Here is a 15,337-nt window from a genome sequence, read left to right as displayed (position 1 = left end):
CCGTGATCTGCTTCACATCTTCTTCCGCCTCGTCCTGTGAAGAGTCCCCGGCTGCAAGGGAAGCAAGCAGCCACTAACAGCTCTGCTGGGGCTGCTTGCCCTGCCCTGCCCTGCCCTGCTTCAGTATCACCCTCAAGAAACTGATCGGGCGCCTGGAACTCACCAGCAATCAACAGACAGATGCCTAAATGGCAGTCTCCACTGGGGACAGTTCTTACCCCCAGGTCATATGGAAATGTGAGACTTTTTGGTTGCTTCAAATGTGGGGGTAACAAGAGTGGATAGAGGGATGCTAAGCGTCCCCCAACCTGACCCAAGCCACCCCGCCAAAACCACAGACAGAAGACAGACAGCATGGCAGGGAAGCCAGGGCTCACCCTCGTTGGCCGCCTCCCTCTCACGGTGCTTGGCATCTGCCTTATCCAGGTAGGAGAAGCTAGGCCGCAACTGTAGAATGCCATGTAAAGGCGTCAGGTGGAGCTCACCTGGCAGAGGAAGATGGGCTTGAATCTGCCTCTAGGAACCAAAGCCAATACACCCAGCTTGGCTCAAGTCACCAAAGTCCAGTTTGGCCTACAGCCAAACAGCCTCCTAAAAGTTTCTGCTCAAAGCCACTTTCTGCAGGCCACCTCCCAACCAGTCTCCCTGCCTCCCTGGAATTACTGGTTCCTGCCTTCCTGGGTAGCTAACCAGACTCCTCCCACTATCCCACTCCACAAGGAAATAGATTTCCTCTCCTTTTCTTTTTTTGTCAGTCCTAGGGCTTGTACTCAGGGCTTGGGTACTGTCCCTGAGCTTCTTTTGCTCACTCTTATCACTTGAGCCACAGTACTGTTTCCAGCCTTTTCTGTTTATGTGGTCTAAGGAATCGAACCCAGAGCTTCAAGCATGTTAGGCAAACACTCTACCATTAAGCCACATTCCCAGCCCCCATTCTTTTTTTTTGGACAGTTATGGGGCTTAAACGCTAGGCCTGGGCGCTGTCCCTGAGCTTTTCTGCTCAAGGACAGCACTCTACAACGGTGAGCCACAGCTATACTTCCGGTTTCCTGGTGGAAGAGTCCCACAGCCTTTCCTGCCCAGGCTGGCTTCCAAACTGCCATCCTCAGATCTCAGCCTCCTGAGTAGCTAGGATTACAGTGTGAGCCACTGACACTCAGTAACTCTCCTTTTCATCCTTCCCCGATAAAACCTTGTCCAATTTGCTAAGAAATCTATTTGCAAATGCTAATGTGGCTGCAGAAGTAGCTTGCCTGCTACAGTACAGTGCAGGAGTTTATGATTCTGACTATAGGAATTGTGGCTTTAAAAAACTACAACCTTGAGATACAGTTCAAAATCAAAGACTAAGTAAGCTGGGCACCAGTGGCTCACACCTGTAATCCAACTACTCAGGAGGCTAAGATCTGAGAGTCGCAATTTTTTTTTTTTTTGTCGGTCATGGGGCTTGAACTCTGGGCCTGGGTGCTGTCCCTCAGCTCTTCAGCTCAAGGCGAGCGCTCTACCACCTGAGCTACAGCGCCACTTCCGGTTTTCTGGTGGTTTATTGGAGATAGGAGTCTCACGGTCTCTCCTGCCCGGGCTGGCTTTGAACCGCGATCCTCAGATCTCAGCCTCCTGAGTAGCTAGGATTACAGGCGTGAGCCACCAGCACCCGGCTTGAGGGTCGCAATTTAAAGCCAGCCCTGGCAGCAAAATCCTTGGGACTCTTATCTCTAATCACCAAAAAGCCAAAAGAGGTTGTGGCTCAAGTGGTAGAGTGCTAGCCATGAAGGGGGAAAAAAAGCCAAGACTATAGTTCTTTGACCCTGCTTTTGATTTTGTTCTCATTTCCTGGGGTTTACATTAGTTTTATGTAGTGTACCACTGGATATGTTAATATATTTACAACCATGCCAGCAGTGCCAATCAATTTTAGCTCATTTTCATCACCCAATAAAGAACCAGTTAGTCCTCACTTCATCCTTCCCTCCAGCCTGGAAGCCAACTGACTCTGTCTCTGTGGTTCTGCTTATTCTAGATATTTCACACAAAAGAGGGCACAGACTGTGTGGTCCTCTGAGCCCGGCCTCCTCCACCGAGTTCAGAGCTGTCAAGACTCATCTGGGAACGGTCTGTCAGGGCGTCATGATGGCACGGGCCAGCTAATGCTGCTGCTGTGTTTACTCACTCATAGGCTGGTGACCTTTGGGTTGCTTCCACTTTGGGGCTATCGTGAATAGAATCACTGGGTCCTAATAACTTGCACTAAATTCTACCACCTGACCTCAAATTTAATAATACTACACTGCACTTGAGTACCTGTGCCCAAGAGGAAATGAGCCTGGAGTCCTAATCCTATCAAGTTGGGCACTGTCCCCAAAAGTAGTCCCTCTTAGTGCCCTAGTAACCTCAGTTCATTCTCACACCGACTGGTGTCTGCAGGTCTAGCTCAGGGGAGGCAGGTGCCAAACACAAGGCTGGACAAGCCCCATACCTTGCCTGTACAGTGCAGCTGCATAACGGGACGTGTTGCTGGTCGTCTGCGAAGAGCAGAAGGTCTGCTTATCCATCAGCTTCCTGGAAGGGAGCATAGGGAGAAGGATGATGTCAAGCTCCAGATGAGCCTGGAGAGCCCAGCCCAACTTAGGAAATGCACCAACCAGGGACCAGCACCAAGGCTAAGGGCAGCCTCTGTCTGCCTTGGGCAGGGAGTCAATAGATAGAAAACCCACAGCCATGGATGGGGCTCATGCCTGTAATCCTAGCTACCCAGGAGAATGAGATCTGAGGATCATGGTTTGAAGTCAGCTCAGGCAGGGAAGTCAGTGGCTCAAGTGGTAGAACGCTAACTTTGAACAAAAAAGAAGCTCAAGGACAGCATATAGGCTCTGAGTTCAGGTCCAAGAACTGGCACAAAAAGAAAAGAAAGGAAAGAAAGGAAAGGAAAAGAAAGAAAGAAAGAAAGAAAGAAAGAAAGAAAGAAAGAAAGAAAGAAAGAAAGAAAGAAAGAAAGAAAGAAAGAAAACCTCACAGCCTTGTTTGTGGTGGGCAGTCTCTAGGGGCCACTTGGGAGGAGGTGGGGAACACTGGAGTGCCCAGCGGTGGGGCAGTGGCGAGACAGAGAACCAGTCTCCAAGGCTTCATGAAAACTCCAATCTGGTCCCAGTGGACTTGGGGGGCGGGGCCTGGGGACTCACGAGGAATACGTGCTGGTGTCATCGGTACAGGTGCCATCCACATTCAGTGCAATCTGCTCCCCTTTGCTGCGGCAATAGTTGGGGTTCAGGGTGTCGATGGCCATCTCAAGCTCTACCTGGGGATACCAAACACCGCCCCCACCTGTGAGGACCCAATGCACAGCTCAACATGGGTACCCCAACCTAGTCTCTATCTAGAAGACTGACATATTCCTCTTTGTAGAAGACACCACCACCTCAAACTGCAACAGAAATGTCACAGAAAAGGGGGGCCCGCAGGGAGTTCATAGCCTTTTCCATCTCCCTATTCCATACCAAAGATGTGAATTAGGCACCAATGTTTAACATTGGGGAGATTCTTTAGAAACAACCAGTCTCCAAGTTTGGGTGAAAAGAAGCAGAGACTGCTATGGCCTTGTCAGGAGAGTTTCTGGCCATGAACACCCAGGACAAGAGCCCCAGCTGCCCCCATAGACGGGCATGGACTCCCCCTCACCATCCCTCTGGTGGTGGTCAGATTTTCCTGTCTGGACTCCTCCACCCCACCCCTGTCCTGTCCAGGGAGTCTGAGCTGGCACCTGCCCATCTGCTCCATCTGGATCGGCTCCTCCCTTTGCTTCTGGAAACCCCATCCTCCCCTGCAGACTCTGTGAGCTGCTGCTGTTCCCTTCACACCCCTCTCCAGCTTTCCCAACTGCTCCTGGGGCAGAGGGCAGCCCACCTTCTGCTGCCGGGGCTTGATCCTGGCTGAGAGGTGTGGAATGTCATCGTAGGTCATCGAGGCTGGACGCACAGGGTACTGGGGATGGAAGGGCAGGAAGGGAGCTGTCAGTCCATCCTGCCCAGCCAGCAGCTCTGGCCAAGAATCAACAGTCACCCTAGCAGCACCCCAAGGAGAGTCCAGAGCACTCAGGGCCCACATGAGCACCCTGAAGTCTCCACTAGCAACCCCATGGCACTGGCTCCTCCCAGCCGCCTTCTGCAGAGCAGTTTTATGGTCTTTTCACTTTTGAGGGACCTGTCCCAGCATCAGCAAGTTGAATAGGAACCTAAGGTTCTAGGAATCAACAGCACGGCCATGGGTCTGAGCGCCCAGGACCCAAGGTCACTCCGTTTACAGGATAGCAAGGGAGGTGAACATCAAGGGAGCAGAATTGAAAACAAGGCTGGCCTGGTCATGTTCACTGCTGAACTGGACAACAGGCATGGGAAAGTGGTGACCCCATTCCCTCTTGCTACACCTGTGCCATGTTCCCACACCATACTTGGGGGGGGGGGGGGGGATGGCACGCTACTCACCAGCCCCATGCCATGCCCTCCCTGGGCCCCATGCCCCCTGGGTAAAGCTGTCTTTATGCAAACAGTTCCTACCCTGCAGCCTCTGTGGGGAGCCTGAAAGATGGAACCAGGAGCATAAGCACTACCTTTTGGGGATCAACTACCTTGTGGTCCTCCAAGGTCCCTCAACAGCAACACAGCACCCACACCTCCATTCAGGTCTGAGGGCAGCTTTGCTGCTGCAACAGCCTGCAGCCCAGACGAAGCCCAGAGAAAGGCCAGCACTGGGTGGGCAGATCCTCCTCCAACCACCGAGAGGGCCTGAGGCTGGGCTGCCTGGAGCTCCTAGAACTTCGGGTTGATAAGGGCCACAGAGAAGGGTGCAGGTTCTGGAAGGCAGCAGGCCTCCACCATGTCCTACTCCCAGGGCAGCCAGGAGTGTGGACAATGCAAATAGAGCTTGACCAGCACAGGGCCCGGTGCCCACAAATCACTGTCATCACTCTGCTGTCAAAGACCCAGGCCTCTTCCTAGCACAAGCAGATGCCACGACTGCCACCTGCCCCAGGCCTGCAGCAACTAGAAGCCTCCCTTGCTCCCACTGCAACACAGAATCCAACTAGTCAAATTCACTTTTGAATTCAAACCCCATGACCAACAATAAATAAATGTGCTCAATGCACGTGCACCCCTATAAGCTACTGGCCCAGAAAGTAGGGCAGCAGAGCTGGCAAGACCCAGGTGATCGCTGTGGGTTCCCACTATGGCTTTCCCCCATGCTCCGGTCCTCACATGAATCCCGTAAGCAGGCATCACCAAGACAGAGATTAGGAGGAAACTTCCAAGGGAACTAGAAGCTACATCTGGGTGTATGGTCTGAGATGTGAGCACTGCCTGACTTTTCCTCCCACCGATGAAGAGACTAATATCAGCCCCCTACCCCAGGAAGGGAGCTAGCACCCACTGCGCTCGGGTAGAGAATACTAAGAAAGGCCGAGGTTCCCCAGGCCATCCTGCTGGCTTGGCTTCCCCCTTTCCTTCCAGTTCCACATTTACCTGAAACAGATACAGCTTCTCTGCCAGACTTTTGGCCAAGTACACATCAATCTGGAAACAAGGGGAGAAGATTTAGCCAGAGCACAGGGCAGAGAGCACTAGGCCCCAACCGCAGGCACAAACCCACTCCTTGAACTTCCCTTAGGGACAGTGGCTCAGAGGGAGAGAGTTTAGGAAGGAGGAAATAGTTCAACTCATGCCAAGAATAAAGAGAACCAGGTCTCAAACCTTCCTCCTGACAGCTCAGAGTAACCAAGACAAGAGCTGCTCGCCCCAACCAAGTTCTCTCCCAGCTAGGAAGGCACAAACAAGATCCCACCCTTGCCCCTTGCTCCTGGACCTACCTGCCACCATGTTCAAGTAGCCTGCAAGTCCTTTCATAACCTGCCTAACCAAGCCCATCCCATGTTTCCCTTCTGCTTCCCAGCTTTGTATATGATCCCTGCTCTCTCCTACCCCTGGGCTTTGGCTTGCTCCTCCTTCTACCTGAAAGGCTTTGCACACATGCCCAAAGCCTTCACATTTCTTTAAAGATGCAGTGGAGGCAGCATCTGAATGGAGGCATGCCAGGGCCATCTTTGTACTGAGAGTCCCTTGGCTGCCACTCTGTCCAGCAACCATGCCCCCATCCCCACCCATCATAGCTTTTTTTTTTTTTTGCCAGTCTTGGAGCTTCAACTCGAGGTCTAGGCACTGTCCTCGAGCATCTTTTGCTCAAGGCTAGCACCCTACCACTTGAGTCATAGTGCTACTTCTGGCTTTTCCTGTTTATGTGGTTCTGAGAAGTCAAACCCAGGGCTTCATGCATGCAAGGTAAGTACTCTACCACTAGGCCACATTCCTAGCCCTCATAGCTTGTTTTTGACAATGTAGTTGCAGCTAAAATGCACAACTGAAATCCAAAAACTTAGTGAGCAGTAGCCCCAAATAAGGAAGAATCACCGAATACGTGTCTAAGACCCCCCCCAGCTCAAAGCCAGGCTCCAGACATGTGCAGGACTTTGCCTCCCAAAGCTCCCCAGGGAAGGGCACAGCCACATGTGCTGAAAGACTGTACTGGGAAAACCCAGGAGGGGGTGTTGTCCATCCCCATCCCTCAACAGAGACCACAGGGTCTGCGAGCCAGTACGGGGCCTGGCACTAAGCAGAATAGCCAATGCGGCCAAGTCAGGGCCACCAGGGAGATCTTGGTAGTAAAGACACTGGACCAGAGACCTGGGAGTGGTCAGCTACACCAGTGTCTGTGGAAAGTAGAGGTAATGGCAAAGACTAGGAGTACTAGGATACCCACAGCTCCCCCACTGGCCTGTGGAAGGGAGCGGAGGGCGGGCTCAGAGCACTGCCAGCAGCCCTGGTAGAGGATGGACAGCAGCAGTTACCTCCTGTACGACTGGGTCATCCTCTTCATTGGCCATACTAGGGAGAGCCACGCCTCTCGTAGTCCTCGCCTCAAATCTGCAAGCAGAGCAAGAGACCTGGAAGTCAGCTGGTCAATACTGAACACTACTGGGGTGCCTATTCTAACAGATACTGCATGGGAAGTGGGGGGCCCAAGACAACACTGACCAACTTCTGCGTCTATGGTAAAGTCTGCAGTGGACAGCCAACTGCAGTCTTCTACTGACCAAGAGAGGGGGAAGGGGAAGGGGGAGGGGGAGGGGAGGGAAACATACAACCAAGCAGTGGGTGCAAGCAAGGAGACTCAGCCAGGTGCTGATGGCTCAGACCTGTAATCCTAGCTATTCAGGAGCCTGAGATCTGAGGATCCACGTTTGAAGCCAACTCAGGCAGGAAAGTCTGTGAGACTCTTATCTACGACTAATCAGAAAACCCGAACTGTTGCTGTGGCTCAATGTGGTAGAGTGCTAGTGCTGAGCACAAAAGCTCAGAGACAGTGCCCATACCTTGAGTTTAAGTCCCACAACCAACAAATAAGGGAGGGAGGGAGGAAGAAAGAAAAACTCAGTCAAGCTGGGCGTTGGTGGCTCATGCTTGTAATCCTAGCTACTCAGGAGACTGAGATCTGAGGACTGAGGTTCAAAAACCAGCCTGGACAGGAAAGTCTGTGAGACTCTTATCTCCAATAAAACCACTAGAAAAGCGGAAGCGGTGCTGTGGCTCAAGCAGTAGAGCACTCACCTTGAGCAAGAGCACAGGGACAGTGCCCAAGCCCAGAGTTCAAGTCCCATGACAGACCGGGGGGGGGGGGGGGCCTAGACTCGGCCAGTTTGTCCCTAAGGGAATGACTGGTTCTATGGGTTTCATCAGAGGACAGGGGTGGCTGGTCCATAGCCACCGTTCCCACACCCATATCTGAGGCTGTGGAGCTACCAAGTGAGAAAACAAGTGACAGGAGATGTCAAGTCTGCCCATACTTTCTCTCAGTGTTTGGTGTGAGGAGCCTGTGAGGCGGCTTGACCATTCCCATTGTACAAGATGGTCAAGTGGACTTCAAGTCCAGGCCTTGGGGTGACAATTGAGTGGGGGTTCAGAGGAAGGCCGGGCCTTACTGCAGGGGAAGGAGGCACAGGCTGCTCAAGGGAGGGAAGGGTTAGGACAACAGAGCAACAGCAGTATGTGTGTGGGGAGGGGGGCCTCCAGGAGAGGGGAGGAGTCACTCCAGGCAGCCCCTGAAGGAAGGATGCAGGTGTCCCCATGGGGGAGAGGGCTGAATGCTCTTCATCCCCAGGACAAGGGGTGATAATGTTCAGCTGAGGAAGGGAGCCCAGTACCCCTCAGTCCACAGTCCACACCACTCAGTGTGTCCAGACAAGAACGTGACCCCTCACCCTGATGCTTGTGGAATTAGTTCAATGTCACCTTAGCCCCCACTAAGACCCTCTCTTATCACAGACACACCCCAACCTGCCAACTACCCAGGCTGAAGCCATGGCGTCACCCTTGACTTCAATACCAGCAAAATCCTCTCAGATCTATCTGCAAAGACAGCAGGATCTGCCTCCCCTCCCCCGCTGCCCCAGTCCCACCAGCTCTGCTGCTGGATCACAGTGACAGCTTCCTGCTTCCACCCTGCCTCTCCCAGCACTGCTTGGCTTCTGTCGTGAAGAGCCTTGGAGGACCCCCATTCCATCCCATGCAGCACAGGTCAGCCCCCTGTCCCTCCTACTGCACTCAGGCCTGAAGAACTGTTCTATCTGCGGACAACCTTCTGGATCCCTCCTGCATCTCTCTTGACTTGGCCCTAAAGCCCATCTCAGCCCCCTATTCAAAATTGTACGCTGTCCCCGTTACTCTGCTCTGGCTTTCTCCATATCACAAGTCACTACTACCGCCACACACAGGCCGGGACTTTAGTCTACTTTGTCCTGTGCTACATCCCAATGCCTAGCACACGGCCACCTATTTGTTATGGTCAAGGTTGAAGCATGGGCATGCCATGGGAGATTTAGTTTGAAAAACCTGGAGCAGGAAGAAATCAGGACTGGAACAGGCCATCACAACCATTCAGAACGGAGCGCTGGGGAACTACGAACCATTAAACAGTTTTAGGCAGCTGCTACAGTGCAGAGAGGACATGGGAGGGTAGAAGGCTCCTCAGCTCCATGTGTATGCATGGCAAGCATCTACCCTCCCTGCAACTGGCTCTGCGGCCAGGTGAGCCAGAGTACTGACTTCAAAGTGAGCAAAGGGACTGAGTACACACACACACAGAGGGTATTACCTCTGCTGAGCCCAGCCCAGCTGAGGATTGGACAGGAGTGTTCTCTGGCTAGAGGGCTGCCATGCCTCCCTCTGGATCCCATACCTGATTGGCTCACTGCAAAGGTGATCATCCTAGGCCACCTGCTACTCAGGAGAGTGAGAGCTGAGGGCTGAAGTTCAAAGCCAGCCTGGGCAGAAAAGTCCCTCAGCTCCAATTCATTAGCAAAAATGCCAGAAGTGAGCCAGGCTCCGGTGGCTCATGCCTGTAATCCTAGCTACTCGGGAGGTTGAGATCTGAGGTTTGGAGGCTGAGCTCTGAGGATTGAGGTTCAAGCCAGCCAGGACAGGAAAGTCTGTGAGACTCTTATCTCCAACAAATCACCAGAAAACCGGAAGTGGCGCTGTGGTTCAAGAAGAGAGCCAGCTGGGTGCCAGTGGCTCATGCCTGTAATCCTAGCTACTCAGGAGACTGAGATTTGAGGATCACAGTTCAAAGCCAGCCCAGGCAGGAAAGTCTGTGAGACTCTAATCTCCAGTATACCACCAGAAAACTGGAAGTGGCTCTGTGGCTCACAAGGTAGAGTGCCCACCTTGAGATGAAGAGCTCAAGAACAGTGCCAAGCCCAGAGTTCAAGTCCCAGAACCAACAAAAGAAAAGGAGAAGTAGAAGGAAAAGAAGAGAGCCAGCCCTGACTGGAAAAAGCTAAGTGAGAGCTAAGTTCAAGTCCCAGGACACATATACACTTGAGCTCAAAAAAATTTAAAAATGATCATTTCCAGTCTCCTAGCTAACAAGATCCAACTCAGTGACTTTCCAAGTTTTCAGCCTAAGACTCAGCATAAGAAAGTTCCTATCAGGGCTGGGAAGTTGGCTCAGTGGTAGAGCACTTGCCTTGCATGCCTGAGGCCCTGGGTTCGATTCCTCACCACCACATAAGCAAAAAGCAAAAAAACCGGAAGTGGCGCTATGGCTCAAGTGGTAGAGCGCTAGCCTTGAGCTGAAGAGCTGAGGGACAGCGCCCAGGCCCAGATTCAAGCCCCACAACTGGACCAAAAAAAAAAGAGAAAGTTCCTATCAATGACTAGAACACCTGAGCCATTGTATGACTGAAGCAAGGTTTCACAGAGAGCCACCACCCTGCCTACTTAGATACCATGCAGTTTCTACCATTGTTCATTCAAAATAAAATGCGAGTGGCTCACACCTGTTAAGCCTACCTACTCAGGATGCTGACATCTGAGACTTGTGGTTTGAAGCCAGCCAGGGCAGGAAAGTCTATGGAAATCTTACTTCCAATAAACTACAAAAAATAAAAATAAAAAAAGAGAAGAAAAAGGGGCCAGGAAGGTGGTTTAATGGTAGAGTGCTTGCCTTGCATGCCTGTCGGGGGCTGGGAAGGTGGCTCAGTGATAGAGCGCTTGCCTTGCATGCCTGAGGCCCTGGGTTCGATTCCTCAACACCACATAAATAGAACAAGCTGTAAATGGGGCTGTGGCTCAAGTGGTAGAGCACTAGCCTTGCCCAGGCCCAGAGTTTTAGCCCCACAACAGAGACAGAGAGGGAGGAGAGGAGAGAGGGGGGGAGGAGCAAAGGAGAGAGAGAGGAGACAGAGGGGAGAGGGGAGAGGGGGAAGAAGGGAGAAAGGGGAGAGGAGGAGGGAGTGAGGAGAGGGAGAGGGGGAAAGAAAAAAGAAAAAGCCAAGCCAGGCTGGTGGCTTAGGAATGTAATCCTAGCTACTCAGGAAACTGAGATCTGAGGATAGCTACTCAGAAAGCTGAGATCTGAGGATTGCAGTTTTAAGTCAACGGTGGCAGGAAACTCCAATTAACAACCAGAAAACCAGAAGTGGCTCTCAGACTCAAAGTGGTAGAGCACTAGCCTTGAGCCAAAGAGCTCAGAGACAATACCCAGGCCCTGAGTTCAAGCCCCAGGACTGGCACCCCACCCCCAAAGAAATGATTTCCTACTCCACTAATAAATCTTATCTAGTCTGAAGAACAATGATCTAACTTCTTCCCTAAGATCCTCTTTCAGACCTTTAATTCACCATCCCCTGATCAAAACCCTAAGTCATAAAATAGAATGCGCACTTTTCCTCGTGGTCCCGAGGCCCTACATAAAGTCCATCTCTACCTGACCTGGTGGCCGCCACCTGCTAGACCTCCAACAGGCCAAGCTCCAGGCAGCACGCTCTAGCTCTAGGCAGCACAGGACTTGCACAGTAGTCACCCCACCACCCCTCCAGGGCTTTTCCGGGGCAGGACTCCTGGTTATTAGCTCCAAGCCCAGACCCCATCTCAAACCCTTCCAACTACACCCAACTCCTCAGCCTATTTCCGGGGTGGTTCTTATCATAATCAAGAACTTCCCTGTCTATTTACTCGGGGATTGGTTGTATTCTGTACCAGAATATAAACTCCATGATGGCTTCTCAATGCTTCTGTTTTCTCCAGCGTAAAGCACAAATAAAAGCCAAGAGCCACAGGGCCAGTAATCCTAACTCTTCACTAAGCCACAGGAGGAAGACTGAGGTTCAAAGCCAACCCGGGCAGGACAGTCTGAGACTCCTATCTCCAATTAACCAACAAAAGGCCTTCAGCAGAGGTGTGGCTCAACTGGTACAGCGCCAGGCTGAAAAGGCAAAGTCAGACCACAAGGTCTTGAGTTCAAATCTCAGTGTGCGTGGGTATGTGAACATGCAGGCACATGCACCCATATTATGTACACACACACACACAGATAGTAATTATATGCATCGAGTTTGTGGTGGGGCGATTTTTTTTAACTCACTCTTCTCCCAATAGCTGGACATGCCTGGCGCCAAGAACGCTTACATCTAGTCATTTTCTTAGCCACAGGAATCAAGACTTACCACCTTCACCTTAAAAGGAGGACACTGAGGCTCAGAGGATAAGTACATTGCCCAGGGTAATTCTGAAATCAAGACATTAGTACCAGGTCTAGCTGATGTCAAAGAGCCTTGTTCATACCCTTAACCAGGCTGCTGCAAGCCTCTCCGATAAAAGGCACTATGGTATAGTGGATAAGAACGTGGACGCGATGAACCCGACTCCACAGGTTCAAATCCCGCCTCTGTCGAGCGTGATCCGCGGCCTCCCCAGCGCTACCGGGCCTTGTCACCCTTTCCTATTTTCATCCGCTACACGGGCAAAAAATAAAAAAAACGCCAGGCGCCGCCGGACTCCGGGGAAGAAGTGTCAGCCGGGGTGGGGGAGGCTCGTTACTACGTGGCAACCTGTTTTCTTCCCGATACACGGAGACAGACGTGAGATGCGGCCCCGGACGGCGCGCTGCAGGCGGGGTCTCGGCCCGCGGCCGGGCACTGCGGGGCAGGCGGCGATCGCTGCACCGCCTGCCCTCACCCCGCGCCCGGCGAGGCCGCGCTCGGGGCCGGGACGCCCCTGCGCCCGCGGGCGGCCGTGGCTGCGGCCGGGTCAATGAATGGGGCGGCCCGGGCCCGACGCCGCCGCGCTGCCCGGCGGTGTCGCGTCCCTGGCGGAGGCCGAGCTCGGCGCACGCCGCTCCGGTCGCAGAGCCCGCCGGGCCCCGGGGTCGGGGCCGCCGCGGCCGGGGACAGCGCCCCTCCTCGGGGCGGCCCGAGCGGCGCGCGAGGCGGGCCTGAGTCCCCGCCGCCGCCGCGCCTCGCAGCCCCGCGCGGCGCCCCCGCCCCGGCCCCCGGAGGCTCCCGGCCGCTCGGCCGCCCGGCGCGGGCCTCGCCCGGCCTACTCGCGAAGCCCAGGCCTGGATCCGGCCTCGGCAGGGCGGCGGCCCCCCCCGAGCCCCCCCGCAGGCAGGTCGGGACTCACCTCTCTGCCCGGGCCGCGCGCGGACGGCGACAACGGCCCAGGTACCCGCGGCTGCAGAGGTGGCGGCGGCCGGAATCTCCTCTCAGGGAGCGGCCATGTTGCTGGTGGAGAAACTCCGGCGGACACGTGGGGGGGAGCGGGCCGGCCCTCGCGCTTCCTCTTACCCACAATGCCCCGCCCCGGCGCACGCGGACCCGCCCCCTCGCCGACCTCCTCGGTAGCTTCCAGCCAGACGCCACGGCAGGGGGCGCTAGTGCCGAGGCAAAACGCAGCGGCCTCGAGGCAGCCGAGGCCAAAAGGATCCGCCTGGCAGCGGTGGGATTCGAACCCACGCCCCCGAAGAGACTGGAGCCTTAATCCAGCGCCTTAGACCGCTCGGCCACGCTACCTTGACGGGGACGAAGCTTTCTAGGATCCTACTTAATGGTTTTGTAAGCATTTCACTCCTCCATCTGCGCTTCACCGGATCCCGGCGGAGTTTGCTATGTGATATGTAGACGCAATTCAGTATTGGCTGCCATACTGAGATCCAGGTTGGTTCCGAATGGCTGTTAGAGGGAACAGCTGCACTTGGCGCTGGATCTCCCGCAGGGCCGAGCTGGGCGACTCGGGGGAGGATGACCGGCCGGGACGGGCCCGGGGCTCGGACCTGGCAGCCGGCCGGACACCGGTGCTCACTGCGGAAGTTACACACGGACTGCATCGGAACTGTTCATGGAAGGTACAGATCCCTTTCCCTCTCCGCAGGAGATGTCACTATCAATTGAATGTAAGTCCTTCCACAGCTTTGCTGCCAAGGTCTAAGCACAGACACGAATATATTTACCCACATACACATGTGTGTATTATACACGTGTATATATTTACATGCATGTATATTAACATATAAACACAAACATTATATATGTATATAGCATGGAGAGCTAGTTATATATTTTTCTATAGAAAATAGTTGTGTATGGAGTGTTAAATAAATATCTATTAATGTAGATATGCAACTGGCTGGGTGATTTTTTTTTTTCCCCAAGATTTTACTTTTAAATATATATAGGCATGTTAATACGTATATGCACACAATGTATACACAGCCCATATAATCGAGCATATAGATGGTCATATGTGCATTTTTAAAGACTGTAAAACAGACAAGGAAAAAACAACTTTATTTTCTTCACTTGGAATTGTTACTGAGTCCAGGTTAGGGTTTGTGAAGTTTTCTTCTAGAAGTAGGGAAATCTTCACCGAGGGTCCTTGACTTTGATGAAGAATTTCTGGACAAGTCACAAACTTGACAGAACTTTATGGAGTAAGCAAGCAGGCAAACGGAAAGAGAGGCATGCCCCAACAGACTGAATGTGGATACTCAAAAAGTGAGACACACTGAGCTTGGTATCAGGGCTATATTAAGGCAGGGTCTGACTCAAAAGTTATTCTAAGTATCTGTCTCTGCTCTTAATCACTCTTGGTGTTGTCTATTTATTTTTTTGCAAGTTGTGGGGCTTTCACTCTGGGCCTGGATGCTGTCCCCGAGCTTTGTGCTCAAGGCTACTGCTCTACTATTTGAGCCACAGTGCCATTTCCAGCTCTTTCTAAGTAGTTTATTGGGGAAAAGAGTCTCACCGTTTCTGGCTTGGGCTTTGAGCTGCCATCCTCAGCCTCCTAAGTGGCTAGGCTTACAGGCCTAAGCCACGTTTATCTATTGATTTAATCTATTTTTGTGTGGGTCCTGGGGCTTGAACTCAGGGCCTGGGCACAGTTCCTGAGCTACTTTGCTCAAGGCTAGTGCTCTACTAGATTAGCCACAGCTCCACTTCCAGAAGCAGGCAGGCACTGATGGCTCATGCCTTTAATCCTAATTACTCAGGAGGGTGAGATTTGAGAATTACAGTTGGTAACCGGCCCAGGACAAGAAAGTCCATAATACTCTTACATTCAATTATTCACCAGAAAAACTGTGGCTCAAGTGGTAGAATACTAGACTTGAGCAGAAAAGCTAAGAGAACAGCATACAGGCCTTGAGTGTAAGCCCCAGTACTGTCACAAAAGAAAAAAAAAAAAGGGATAGTTATTATTAACTATCATTAACTCTCATTACACATTTCAGGGCCACAGTCCAAGCTGTGGCTCATAACTAGTCATACAGGCCTAGCATTGAGCATTCCATGTTTCTCCTTCTTCTGAATCCCTTCTCAATCTGGTTTTATTTTCCATCAACCTTTTAACAACTATCATAATATGAAAATATTTCATTATTCTGGGAGAATCTGATACTTGTGTGTGTGTGTGTGTGTGTGTGTGTGTGTGTATTGGCCTTGGGGCTTGAACTCAGGGCT

General features: G+C 52.6%; 1 protein-coding gene and 1 non-coding gene across 2 annotated transcripts in view; both read right to left on the bottom strand.

Annotated features, from left to right (window-relative positions):
• Nucleotides 1–13,126, bottom strand: part of Polr3e (RNA polymerase III subunit E) — a 28,530-nt gene extending 15,404 nt beyond the window's left edge. The window contains exons 1-8 of the mRNA XM_042689786.1: nucleotides 13,005–13,126; nucleotides 6,893–6,968; nucleotides 5,514–5,564; nucleotides 3,901–3,978; nucleotides 3,180–3,295; nucleotides 2,477–2,559; nucleotides 378–485; nucleotides 2–51 (exon numbers count right to left, since the gene is read on the bottom strand). Coding sequence (XP_042545720.1) covers nucleotides 2–51; nucleotides 378–485; nucleotides 2,477–2,559; nucleotides 3,180–3,295; nucleotides 3,901–3,978; nucleotides 5,514–5,564; nucleotides 6,893–6,928 — 522 coding nt within the window. The 5' untranslated portion in view covers nucleotides 6,929–6,968; nucleotides 13,005–13,126. The remainder of the gene's footprint in view (nucleotide 1; nucleotides 52–377; nucleotides 486–2,476; nucleotides 2,560–3,179; nucleotides 3,296–3,900; nucleotides 3,979–5,513; nucleotides 5,565–6,892; nucleotides 6,969–13,004) is intronic.
• Nucleotides 13,127–13,311: 185 nt separating this feature from the next.
• Nucleotides 13,312–13,393, bottom strand: Trnal-aag. Its single transcript has one exon. It is a non-coding gene; the product is annotated as a tRNA-Leu (tRNA).
• Between the last annotated feature and the right edge of the window lie 1,944 nt (nucleotides 13,394–15,337).

Source organism: Dipodomys spectabilis, unplaced genomic scaffold (genome assembly GCF_019054845.1).
Source record: "Dipodomys spectabilis isolate Male_0828 unplaced genomic scaffold, ASM1905484v1 ptg000127l, whole genome shotgun sequence".
NCBI classification, from domain to species: Eukaryota; Metazoa; Chordata; class Mammalia; order Rodentia; family Heteromyidae; genus Dipodomys; species Dipodomys spectabilis.
The sequence above is the reverse complement of the archived record's forward strand: the minus strand, read 5'-3'. Positions and strand labels throughout refer to the sequence as shown.